The sequence below is a fragment of the Sesamum indicum genome, linkage group LG12, assembly GCF_000512975.1.
Source record: "Sesamum indicum cultivar Zhongzhi No. 13 linkage group LG12, S_indicum_v1.0, whole genome shotgun sequence".
NCBI lineage: Eukaryota > Viridiplantae > Streptophyta > Magnoliopsida > Lamiales > Pedaliaceae > Sesamum > Sesamum indicum.
The window spans coordinates 2,305,782-2,317,843 of record NC_026156.1 but is presented as its reverse complement, the minus strand read 5'-3'; the positions used below and the strand labels follow the sequence as shown (position 1 = coordinate 2,317,843).

The 12,062-nt window shown below is 38.3% G+C and overlaps 3 protein-coding genes across 3 annotated transcripts in view; 2 read left to right on the top strand and 1 right to left on the bottom strand.

Moving 5' to 3' along the window:
• Positions 1–4,206, top strand: part of LOC105175115 (ALA-interacting subunit 1) — a 4,483-nt gene extending 277 nt beyond the window's left edge. Inside the window, exons 2-9 of the mRNA XM_011097455.2 lie at positions 182–342; positions 1,278–1,336; positions 1,432–1,506; positions 1,599–1,712; positions 1,828–1,898; positions 2,225–2,525; positions 3,205–3,494; positions 3,921–4,206. Of these exons, the coding sequence (XP_011095757.1) occupies positions 255–342; positions 1,278–1,336; positions 1,432–1,506; positions 1,599–1,712; positions 1,828–1,898; positions 2,225–2,525; positions 3,205–3,494; positions 3,921–3,975 (1,053 nt within the window). The 5' untranslated portion in view covers positions 182–254 and the 3' untranslated portion in view covers positions 3,976–4,206. The remainder of the gene's footprint in view (positions 1–181; positions 343–1,277; positions 1,337–1,431; positions 1,507–1,598; positions 1,713–1,827; positions 1,899–2,224; positions 2,526–3,204; positions 3,495–3,920) is intronic.
• On the bottom strand, positions 4,383–8,467 carry LOC105175116 (ribosomal RNA large subunit methyltransferase I). The gene is made up of 8 exons (XM_011097456.2): positions 8,017–8,467; positions 7,660–7,885; positions 7,442–7,576; positions 6,564–6,786; positions 6,035–6,221; positions 5,397–5,581; positions 5,048–5,185; positions 4,383–4,821 (listed from the first exon to the last, which is right to left on the bottom strand). Exons 1-8 carry the CDS (start codon positions 8,123–8,125, stop codon positions 4,693–4,695), a joined length of 1,332 nt encoding a protein of 443 aa, XP_011095758.1. The 5' UTR covers positions 8,126–8,467; the 3' UTR covers positions 4,383–4,692.
• Positions 8,824–12,062, top strand: part of LOC105175114 (ent-kaur-16-ene synthase, chloroplastic) — a 6,142-nt gene continuing 2,903 nt past the window's right edge. The window contains exons 1-9 of the mRNA XM_011097454.2: positions 8,824–9,328; positions 9,855–9,904; positions 9,998–10,283; positions 10,354–10,534; positions 10,817–11,034; positions 11,115–11,235; positions 11,387–11,484; positions 11,588–11,811; positions 11,903–12,015. Coding sequence (XP_011095756.1) covers positions 9,244–9,328; positions 9,855–9,904; positions 9,998–10,283; positions 10,354–10,534; positions 10,817–11,034; positions 11,115–11,235; positions 11,387–11,484; positions 11,588–11,811; positions 11,903–12,015 — 1,376 coding nt within the window. The 5' untranslated portion in view covers positions 8,824–9,243. The remainder of the gene's footprint in view (positions 9,329–9,854; positions 9,905–9,997; positions 10,284–10,353; positions 10,535–10,816; positions 11,035–11,114; positions 11,236–11,386; positions 11,485–11,587; positions 11,812–11,902; positions 12,016–12,062) is intronic.

Genomic DNA, 12,062 nt, shown 5'->3' with positions numbered 1-12,062 from the left:
CCCACAATCCCACCTCTTATTATACCAAACCCGCTGCAATCAACCTCTCCCCAACCCCCTTTTTTAATTGTTATGTTTTTCCAACTGTTGAAGTTCTTAGATTCCAAGATTTATCATTCAGAGTTTGTTTGCATCTGGGTTTGTATTTGATATTCCCTTTTGTCTTTGTTCAATCCATTAGCGTTCCTTTTGGGATCGAAGTCTCGTAGTTTGAGGAGGGGGGAAGAAGGAAAGGATTTGATTGTGGTGAAGTGATGAACTCGAGTACCCCGTCATCGAGTGCCGGAGGGCCTGGATCGGCCGAATCAACCGGTCCTAGAAGGAATTCCAAGCGACCCAAGTGTATTTACCTTTACCTAAACCCTATTCCTTAAATGTTCCTGGAAAAGAGTTGATGTTTCTTGACATTTCTTGTTGTTTTGTTTTTGGGCTTCCGATAAGGAATTTTTTTGGCTCTGAGGTGGTCTGACAATGGTTTAATTTCTATTAAATGCTTACTTTTTCAATTCAAAGACTATCAATGAAATCAATTATTTGAGATGAGCGTAGTTACTGATTGATGAAATCTTTCCAAAACTAGTCACCTGTTTGCAGATACCACTTATTTTTCATCATGTTTGTAGTCAAACCAGAGATTATCTTTGTTGTTGGTGGAGCATTTTCATAAATAATGCCAATTAGACCTAGGAGCTTGTGACGACGAATTATTTTACGAGATATTAGAAGATAAGGCAAACTATTGGCTTCCTATGATGGTTGTTCTTTATTCAGAATTTATAGGCAGTACAATAAGAACCCTTTTTCGAGTTTTCAAATTACATTTCGCTTTTAGCAACTTTCATAAGGCTCAATTCTGGCTAAAGAAGAAAATTTAGAGAAATTCTGGCTGACTGCAAAAGATTTTGGTAACATCATGTCGATTTGTGTGAATATAAAACCTTCCCTTTCTTTATTTACACCAATGAGATGCTAAGACTAGGAATTCATCAACAAAGTGAGGATATCATGGAAGGAAAAAAGCATTAAACAGGAAGTTTGACTTTAAGTGAGCTGGAGTTTTAGTAGTTTTGTGATGCTGCTCGCATAATATCTGATGGCTAAAGTTGTCTATGTTATACTGAATCTAGTTAACCAATTTTCTATTTTTCCTTTCAGAAGTGGTTTCGTGACTAGCTATTTGTCAAAACTAGTTAGCAATGAGATTGGTCTATGGTCAGACTGCATTTTGGAAATTTAAGTGGATTTTTTTTTTCTTATCTTGAAATTGTGCTCCTCAGATTCAAGGTTTACGCAACAGGAACTTCCCGCATGCAAACCTATTCTTACTCCTAAATGGGTAAGTGTTGCAAGTTTCTTCGTGTTCCTTTAATGCTATCCACATCTGGAGAGTTTTTTCTAATGACAGTTTTGCTCCCTTGCATGACCCTGCAGGTGATCTCGACTTTCTTGCTTGTTAGTGTTGTCTTCATTCCGATCGGAGTTGTCTCACTCTTTGCTTCTCGTGATGTATGCTTCAAGTTTACCGCCATTTCTTTTTTATTCTCTCTATGCTTCCTTTCAAGTGCTTTACTGACTGAAAATTATTTTCTGTTCACCAGGTGGTTGAAATTGTTGATCGCTATGAGAATGAATGCATTCCGATAAATTCGCGAAATGACAAGGTTGGCTTTATTCAAAGCTCTCAAGACAAAACCTGCAATAGAACTCTTACGGTGAGTGCCTGTTCAGCAATCTCTAATTGAAGTCATGGCGGTTGCTTTTCATTATTGGTCTTATTGTACAGAAATTATATAAAAATGGTGTTGACTGACAGATGATCAATGTCAGGTTCCAAAACATATGAAGCAGCCAATTTATGTGTATTACCAGCTTGACAATTTCTATCAAAATCATCGCAGGTAGTAATAATGTAATTTCCTGTTGTACGAAATTTGTGGCTATAGGTGTGATGTTTTACTTGTTCCGTCTTACTGCCATGCATTTCATTTTGCGGATGAGAGTTGGTGGTTCTGTTATTGGATTGAGATCTGGAATGTTAGTTTTACACTCTGATCTGGATGGGTTAAACTTGCTATACACTTTAAGATTTCTTAAATGACCAAACAAGAATTAATACCTTTTACTTTTCTCCTCCCAAGTGTGTAAATCAGTCGATGTTGCTTTTATTATAGTCTATTACCAAAGATCTTTTATTATGCCTTATGAATTTCTTGGTTGATGTTAGATATGTTAAGAGTCGAAGTGATCAGCAGTTGAGAAGTCCAGGAAGTGAGCGTGACACAGATCCCTGTAGTCCGGAGGACACCACAAGTGATGGGAGACCTATAGTTCCTTGCGGTCTTATAGCATGGAGTCTGTTTAATGATACATATGACTTTACTCGCAACAACCAGCAGTTGACCGTAAATAAGAGAGGAATCTCGTGGAAGAGTGATAGGGATCGTAAATTTGGGAAAAATGTCTTCCCGAAAAACTTTCAGAATGGTACCCTAAAAGGTGGCGCTTCACTTGATCCATCAAAACCAGTAAGCCCCTTGCCCTATATAGTAACCTGTCACCTGATGTTGTAATTTATTGAAAAAATGATTCTCAGGTGATGGATGCGACACAGAAGTACTTTACCTGAAATTCATGCATCCATCTTACTGCTGTTGGAGTGGGAAGGACTAATATACCATGATGAAACCATATTTGTTTACTTGGAAACAGATCGATTTACTCCATTTGTTCTTTGTTTATTTACTTGGAATATGGTTTCAAAGAAAATCTACATGTGTCTGTAGTTCCATATTGGAACTTATACCGTTTTATCATATTCATATCTACTGCCATTCTTAACAATGAGATCCACACCTATGGATCTCGTGGTGCTAAAGAATATCATATCATGTTGGTATGTTGAAGGAGCGATTGCACATAATTTATGCGTTTGCATCTGGTCTCTGAAGTCCATCTTTTGTTATCAACTTAATCATGAATTCCAATTTATGACTTTTAAGCTTAAACTAAAACGGTCTCAGCTATATTGCTTGTCTTATGGAACTTCGAAAGAGGATCTGGAGATCATGCTTAAGTTTGCACTTTAGTTTAACCTCTATCAGTTGTTGAATGCAGAATATTCATGCTTTTGTTGTGATCTTAGTCTCAATTGCTTTCAGGATACATGTTAACAATTTGCCATATGAATATGTTGTCATGTAACAGTTGAGTGAGCAGGAGGACCTTATTGTTTGGATGCGAACTGCTGCTCTTCCAACATTTAGAAAATTGTATGGGAAAATAGAAGTTGATCTTCAAGCTGGCGATGTCATCGATGTGACATTACAGAACCGTTATAATACTTACAGTTTCAATGGCAAGAAGAAACTAGTTCTTTCTACCACCAGCTGGCTAGGCGGGAAGAATGATTTTGTGGGTATTGCGTATCTCACAGTGGGTGGATTGTGCTTTTTCTTGGCCATGGTTTTCATGCTTATTTATCTAATAAAACCAAGGTACGATCTTTCCCTTCTTTGCTACCCATGCCACAGTGGTTTTCTAAGATGATGATGTTGGTGTGCTATTTAATCTATGTATTTGTCCATAAGCAAGCAGATCCTTATTTTAGCATTTAAAAAAGGTAAAACCCCTATGTTTTATAAGTTCTGTGGAGTCGCTCCATATTTCTTCCCTGTTGCTAATTTTTAAGTACAGTTATGGTTGTGTAATCATTGATCATTTTCCAATTAAGTTGATCAAAGTTTGTTCCTTGTTTCTGCAAGGCAGATTCACACTCGTCAATTTTGTGACAGCAGCATTGTTCTACTAATAATCAACCTAGAGCTATTCTGCCATGTGATCTTTTAAGAGTCATACTTAAAATGTTATGAAATGTTTTTTGGTTGGGGAGAGTACTATTAACTGTATGTTTTCTGTCTCAGGCAACTTGGAGATCCGACTTATTTGTCGTGGAACCGGAATCCAGGGGGTCACTGATGCTAGCTTATGAGAGTGCTGTTCACGTGGATATAGCTCAGGCATCGACTCCGTTAGAGTGGATACAAGCTTGCTCTCCCTCTTCGTTTTTGAAATCTTTGTGTATAAACCTTGATCACAGGCTTTTGGAACACTTGAGACTTGAGATATGCATCTTACTTTGAATGAACTGAATTTGTACTAGTTCAGATAAGAATCTCCATATATCTATGTAAATTTGATTTACCTCTATTTATCGATCGCCCACCCAATACCCATTGTTGATTACTTGATTGCCCACCCAATACCCATTGTTGATTACTTGAAGCTAAAGCGAGGCCTACAAGATGAGTGGAGAGGGGGCATTTTGGCCTTTTTTCTTTTCTTATTGGACCATGTTGCAGCTCGCAAAAGACCAAGACTCGAAATGAAAAATAAGGTATAACCCCTTCTTCGAATGAGGGAAATGTGAAGCTGTCACTAGCTTGCCTTGCAAATAATAATTCATTATAGTTCCATCGATCTTTCTAAGGTTTGGCACAAAGACAAAAACTAGCCGTGAGATTTTCTTGTTTTATGAAACTATATCCACATCTCAACATTTCTGGTGATGTCTTGCAGTTTTACCCTGTTGACATATCAGCATACTCTGTAGGAAGCCGTTTTCTTCTTCCAAATCTGTGAATATTTGTAGCAGTGAGGAAGACTATTCATTTGGTTAGCATGGAAATTTGAGCCTCATAGCACTCTAAGTAGAACGTTGGAGAGGTATTCCCCCTCTGGATAAGAAGGATCAATGGGATGATCACAGGCTGCTCCAGCTTGGCGTATAACTGTAATCTTTCTACCAGCCATGGATGCAGCACCCTGACCAGAAGACATTTGCGTGTTTAATAGCTGCTCTTGTTTACAACTCAACAGTCCAAATTAGGGTCAGAGAAACAAACTATATCAGTGAGTAAATCGTGATGCAAGTACATGCTCATTCTGGTCTTTAATAATCTTTAGATGGAAAGGAGATTTATGGCAGAACTTAACCATATGTCATTTGAAAAACTGGAATTCTTCCACAAAAAATAGAGATGCAACTTGCCTGTAGAATTCGGAGGAACATCCCACTTTGGGTCATAGCACCGGAACAGGAGCAGGTCATTAAAAGTCCACCCCTTCTTGTTAGTTGCATAGCCAAGGAATTTAAATTCCTATACATCCCACATGCGCTTTGTAATACCTAAACAAGTCTAGATTCAATGAGTAGAGAAAAACACTAGCCAATGGAAAATATGCTTATATTTGGCCATAATGATTAAAGGGTTATCCCTTGCAAAGATTCATTGAGATGCTGTTAAGGGAGATATGTGTCTTCTTAACAAAGCAAAAATACTGTTATATGGCTGTGAACAATAAGCATCAAGAACATCAAGTAAAACATGTTAGGTTACCTTTCTCCTCGGTGCTAGTTTTGGTGGATCGAGAATAACTATATCCCATGAATCACCATTAGAGATTGCATTCTTCATAAAATATGTAGCATCTTGTCTCAGAAATGATATTATTCCAGAATCAAGGTTATTCAGAACAATGTTCTCCTTCGCAATGTCCAGAGCAGGAGAAGATGAATCAACACCTTCCAGCAAATGGAGGTACTCAAGTTAGATACAAAGACTCCATAGAATAAAACATATGATTCAAGAGCAAAATGTTGATGCAGGTATCCTCATCTCTGCTGAAGGATTCCTAGGATTTTATGATTTTTGCAAAAGTTCAGATGTTGCTTAATATTAACTTTTCCTCATTAATTTAGGGCTACCCTGTCATATAGTCATTGATTCAACTTATGCTTGCTAAATTAATAATCTGTCACTATTACAAGCCCATCATTGCTACTCCTTAATGGGCAAGTAAACATTAGTAACATGATTAACGACTCTAGATATATTTCTATCAAACTGTGGAATCTTTTTATCCATGGAAAGCTTGCTTGGAACTGTTGGTGAAAATGGTTGCTTAGATTTAAATATTTGCTTCATAAGAAAGGTATGAAAAAGACTAATGACAAAAGTAATGCATATGAATGCACCTGTTACATTTAGAGCACCACCAAGTACTGCATTTAGGGCAAAACCTCCAGTATAACAGCAAATATCAAGTACTTTCTGACCCTCAGAGATTGATGATATATATTGGCGGTTCTCACGCTGATCAGCATAGAAGCCAGTCTTTTGCCCCTCCAAGGAGACTAAATAGGAAACACCATTCTCCACAACCTGGCTGAAACTCACATGTATGAGCATAATAAGACTCAAGAATAACATCATTATAGAGATGCATTTTTAACATTTCACTAGCTAGAAAGCATTTCCTCTCTCCACTGCAAATTTTAAGACCACATAATCTGGGAGACTTGCTTACAGTAGCCATCGGAGATATTTTTTTCATGTGATTGAGTAAACAACATTCCCTTGTAAGTCCACATGATTTCAATGTTATGCTCATTCCTATTTCTGGGGAGAGATGGTAACAATGAGGAAAGCATAATTATAACCACCACATCAATAGTATGCTTTAGTCTCAACAAATGTCACCTGCTAACAGAGAGCTCAGTTTACCTTTGCCATCCTGGGAGAATTTGACGGATCTACATCTTCTGAATCAGATATATCCATCCCTTCTTCCTTCAAGATATCGATGGATGGTCTCCAGGTTATATGTTTGATATTGTTTATTCTACTTATGCAGACTTTTATCTGTTGCTTGTACTTTTCGACCCAGGCAGCAGAGGAAGCAATCACAGCCTCATCTCCAAAAACATCAACTATAAGGCCTGACAACCTGCATTAAAATGCATATTATTTTGAATCATAATACTAGGTTCTAGCAGCTAACAGAATATTAACAAAATCAACAGGAATTGCAGGATAAAAATATCAGCTTCAACGGCGGGGCACTCTCAAATTTATTGCATATCCTAAGAACTTTTCTATAAATTTAAATTGAAGTAATGATCAAATTCAGTTGAGACTCTGTCGCAGGAGTAAATCTGACACAATCCAAACAATAGCAAAACCAGGAAGATGACAAGGTCACTTTGTATATGGGCTCCGATATTTATTGCAAGTGTTCAAAGGGAAAGAAAGTTTGTTATTGTAAAACACTTATGCATAATGCCAGAAATTCAGAATTCAAGCACAAGCATGGCATGTGGTTCCTTCAGTTTATGCCCATAAATGGGTGAAGGTGATGTGAAGTTACAGCCTTCCAGAATGCGCCATACCATAACATCTGGACTAAGAAGTTACATTGCATTCTACACCCTATGAAGGAAAATTGCGGCTGACCTCTAACAAAAGGATGACTGATTATGTTTCTTTAACAACGTTGGTGCCCACAGTTGCAAACTTGCCTAACTTTATGTTCATTTGTGAACATGATAATGAAGCCTGAAATTATACGAGTATTGATAGGTTCAAGTATAGGGAAGTAATACCGATCTCCTTCACTGTTGACAAGACGATATGCATTTGTCCTGGATGAAGGAAGCCCAAGCCGTTCTCTTAGTGCGACAGCCTCGTTGATTCTAGTTTCAAGCAGTTTGTCCACGTTCAGCACACACGAAGGATCTCTGTACCATTGCCACTGCTGCTACAATCAGGTTTGTACATTCAAAAGAAACTACAGAATAATGAGGATTTATTGCGCATGTACCGTGCTGCTTCATCATCTAGCTGCATCAGCCGCACGCAGAACATAGAAACTGAATTGTATAAGCCCCAACCAATTGGTTTCTCAGTCCCATCAGCGACCAGGACAACGTCGCCAGTTACAGGTGGTGGTCTACCGATTATTCTATCAACGGCGCCACTATATACCATTGGGCTACCATCTCTAAACAGTTGAGTCTTTCCCTTCTTCAACACAACCTTTGCAATGCCTACAAATTTCCTTCAAAGTAATCAATCAAAAGAACTGCAATCTAATTCCTGTATTCAAAGAAGAACTCAAGAACCAAATTCAAAGGAAGCAAAACGAAAAATCAGTTCTTTGATAGAGACAAACACACACTTCCTTTCGGATGAATCGACGCGAATTCTTGAAGGGTGGTGGGTGTGGTGGGCGGCGCGGCAGCAAAAGAGAGAGTTCTTGACATCAGGAAGCGACCCCCCAGCACCATTTTGTTCCTGGCTCAGCCCACAGCAGATTCTCGAGCAGCCAGCAGACAAGATCCTCAACAATTCTATGTAAACGTGCTCATACTTCTGCTGTAAGCTGCCATTGATTTGCTTCAGCAACGGTTCATACGTATGTTATGTGTGACTGGCAACAGTTGAAGAAACTCCCAGGTTTTCGTTTCAGACTCTCAGCATAGTGTTGTTTTTCCTTATCTTAATTTCTTCTTGAATTGAACGATGGACGGACTCCTACTTGTGGGCCTGGCAATTGGGTAGGGAGTAGGATTAGTGAAATATGCAGTCTCTCACAGCGGCCCAAAATATAGTCCTCAACTTTGTGCAATCTCATAATAGCCCTTGGAGTATAAAAAATAGGATTCTTCCTTCTTACTTATTGAGAATTCCCATTTCTACCCACATACAGGGGAATGGAGTACGTGTAAATAGAAAAGCATGTTTGAGATGAAGAAAGGAAAATATGAAAAAAGCTATTCGTAGTGGTTACGAAAAGATAAAAAGGAAATAAATATTTTCAAATGTTTCTTGAAAATGAAAAATGAAAGAGATGTCTGATCCTGGACATAAATTCTTGTCCTTAGATAATAATATAGCTGGCGGGCCCCTACAGAATATACATTTTCTTCAAGTGTTTGTAGATTCCTGACCACCTTGAACTTTGCAAGAACCTTGTACTTAGTAATAACAACTGTTTGCCGATGGAGGAGGAACATGAACAAATCCATGTAGAACAGTACAACAGTAATATGCAAATTAAATGAGGAGTCGAATAAACAGCGAAACGAACAAAAACAAAATAGTTGTTGGAATTTGAAAAATATCTTGCCGATTGCTAAACACATATAATACAGTTATTTATGTCTGCTTGCCTTTTTCTTTTTGGGGTATGATTTTGTCAGCTTCAATAAAGGGGCGTATCCGCGGTTCTTGATTCCCGCATGCCACCTTCTCAACTTTTCTCCAAAGCGAAGACCCACGGCCCACGCTGTATATATTGAAGTGCTTTAGCTATCACTCCCTTTTCATGCGGGTCCTTTTTCTTCTTATCGGTGAATTTAAGAGAAAGGAGAGGTTTTAAGGTAAACCGCTGGTCAACGCCGCCATGTCTCTTCAGCTGTCTGATTCTCTCTTTCTTGGCCGTAAGAAGTCACATTTCAGGAGCTTGTGGTTTTCTCATCATGCTTCAGGTAACCATGTTCTTATTTGTAGGACGGGGACGTGATTGTGTTTGGTTTTCCTTTGTTTAACCAGTTTAAGAAAATTGGATCTTTTTTTATTGATGAGAAGTTTATAAAGAAAAGGGTTTAGGATGTCTTTATCGTTTTTTCTTGATCACGGAGCCTTTTTTGGATGAATCCATCCATGAAACATAGGCGGGTGATTTGGGCTGTTCTATGCGTACGAGGATCAATGTAAGAGGAGATAAATGGTGTCGTATGTTGTGCTTTTGTTGTTTGTTGCTTTAGCTTAGTATTTGTGCCTTAATGTGCATCTGCCCGTGCTTGTTTCTAGTTTTTGGGTTTATGTCTGTAAATATGTATGCTTTGGGAAGAAACTGTAAGATATATGTGGTATTGTTGATTATGAAGCTGATAAAATGGTATTTCAAAGTATCATAGAGTGTAATTTGTAATCTGTTATTTCGATACTGCTATATGTTCATACTCTAGAATCAATGTATCAGTGAAGATTTGCTTCTTTTATTGCAAGCAGCATCTTTGGACACTAGAGTTCAAGCAGCATTGGCTAGAACTTCTTCAGTGGTATTCCTAAACCCTTCTCTTAATATCTCCCATTTTAGCTTTATTATCTCATTCAAACACAGAGTTGATTAATGTTGTCGAGAACCTATGCAGGGCTTTGAGGAGGCCAAAGAAAGAATAACAAAGCTGATTCATAAGGCTGAACTTTCTGTTTCAACATATGACACAGCATGGGTTGCTATGGTCCCTTCACCACATTCGTTAGAGGAACCTTGTTTCCCAGATTGTCTGAATTGGTTGCTGGAAAATCAATGCCATGATGGTTCATGGGCTCGTCCCCATCATCATCCTTTCTTACAGAAAGACGTCCTTTCTTCTACATTGGCATGCGTTCTTGCACTCCAAAAATGGGGAGTTGGGGAAGAACAAATTAAAAGGGGTGTGTATCCTCGGCATACAACTTAACCTTCATATACATGCAACAGATTGATAGATGTTCATTTTTGCAGGTGTGCGTTTCATAGAGTTGAATTTTGCTTCAGCCACCGAGGAGGGTCAGATTTCTCCCATGGGATTTGACATTGTATTCCCAGCCATGCTTGAATATGCCAGAGACTTATTATTGAACCTCAATTTAGAGCCAACTACATTAACTGATCTGGTTCATAAGAGAGATTTGGAGCTTAGAAGGTAAGAGTTGTCCGGATTCTATGATTTCAGTAATTATATGTTTCCATATGGTGTCAAAAATTTGTAAGAGACTGGCCTGGTATAGGCAGAGTTGTGTGCTCCGTGATCTTACTTGACATGAAAGTGATGGAAATTAGGAAGACAAAGAGCTGAAACTAATTGGAATTTTTGGAACAAACTATATATCAGTATTATCAGTAACGTTAAATAGAACTATTACTAAAGCTTCCGCTCAAAAGGTTACTATCTGACCTTCTGCTGATATGACATCCAACTACTTAGATGCTACCAAAGTCACTCAGTGGAGACTGAAGCTTACTTGGCATATGTTGCTGAAGGAATGGGAAAGTCACAGGACTGGAAATCGGTCATGAAATATCAAAGAGGGAACGGATCACTTTTCAACTCTCCCTCCACGACAGCGGCTGCTTTCATTGGCCTTCACAATGCTGGTTGCCTTAATTACCTCCAGTCAGCCTTAAAGAAAATTGGGAATGCCGGTAGTTTTCCCTGCATTATCTGTATGTGAACTTGCCAGTTCTGGAAATGAAAACTTACAACCTCTCTTCGTTTTTCTCAGTTCCTGCAGTTTACCCCCTAGATATATATACTCAGCTATGCACAGTTGATAATCTTGAAAGGTTGGGGATTACCCGGTATTTCAGGAAGGAAATTCAGAGGGTGTTGGATGAAACATACAGGTAGTTGCTAGCACACATTGATGTTTATCAATTCTTGCATGTTCTGTCGAGCAAAAGTCATTGAGACAGAAATTAAGGGGGTAGTTACTGCATGTGATAAAATCTGCACATTTTACACCGTTATATTTCTCTTGACATTAGCCCATAAAAGATGCTGGCTGCAGGGCGATGAGGAGATATTCATGGATGCTTCAACTTGTGCTTTAGCATTCCGAATATTGCGAATGAACGGATACAGTATCACTTCAGGTTAACTTAGAGGCACAAACATCCATTTTCTTTTCTTTTTTACTTTTAAGAGGAAAAGAGTATTTAATTCCAAAAGTGTATAATTATTTGGAACATCATGCAGATCAGATATCAGAAACTGTACGAGAGTGCCTTTCAAATTCCTTCTGCGGAAATATGAAAGACATACACACAACTCTTGAATTATATAGGGCATCAGAGTTCATATTATGCTCAGATGAAAGAAATCTGGAAAAGCAAAACTTAAGGCTTAAAGATTTGCTTGAGCAGGAACTATCTGGTCGTTTAATTCATTCAAGTCAACTTGGCAGAAATATTGACAAAGAGGTATGCCTTGTATACGTGCTTCTAATTGAATCCACAGCCTTTTGACTATTCATCATAGATAAGTAAGTGAATTACATTAGATTCTTTGCAGGTGAAACATGCTCTACAGTGTCCCTTTTACGTAAATTTAGACCGCATTGCAAAGCGGAGAAATATAGAGCATTACAACTTTGATAATACAAGAATTCTTAAAACCTCATTCTGGTAAGTTTCTTGTTTAAATGTTTCTGTGAAAAGTGCCCCCCCCCCCC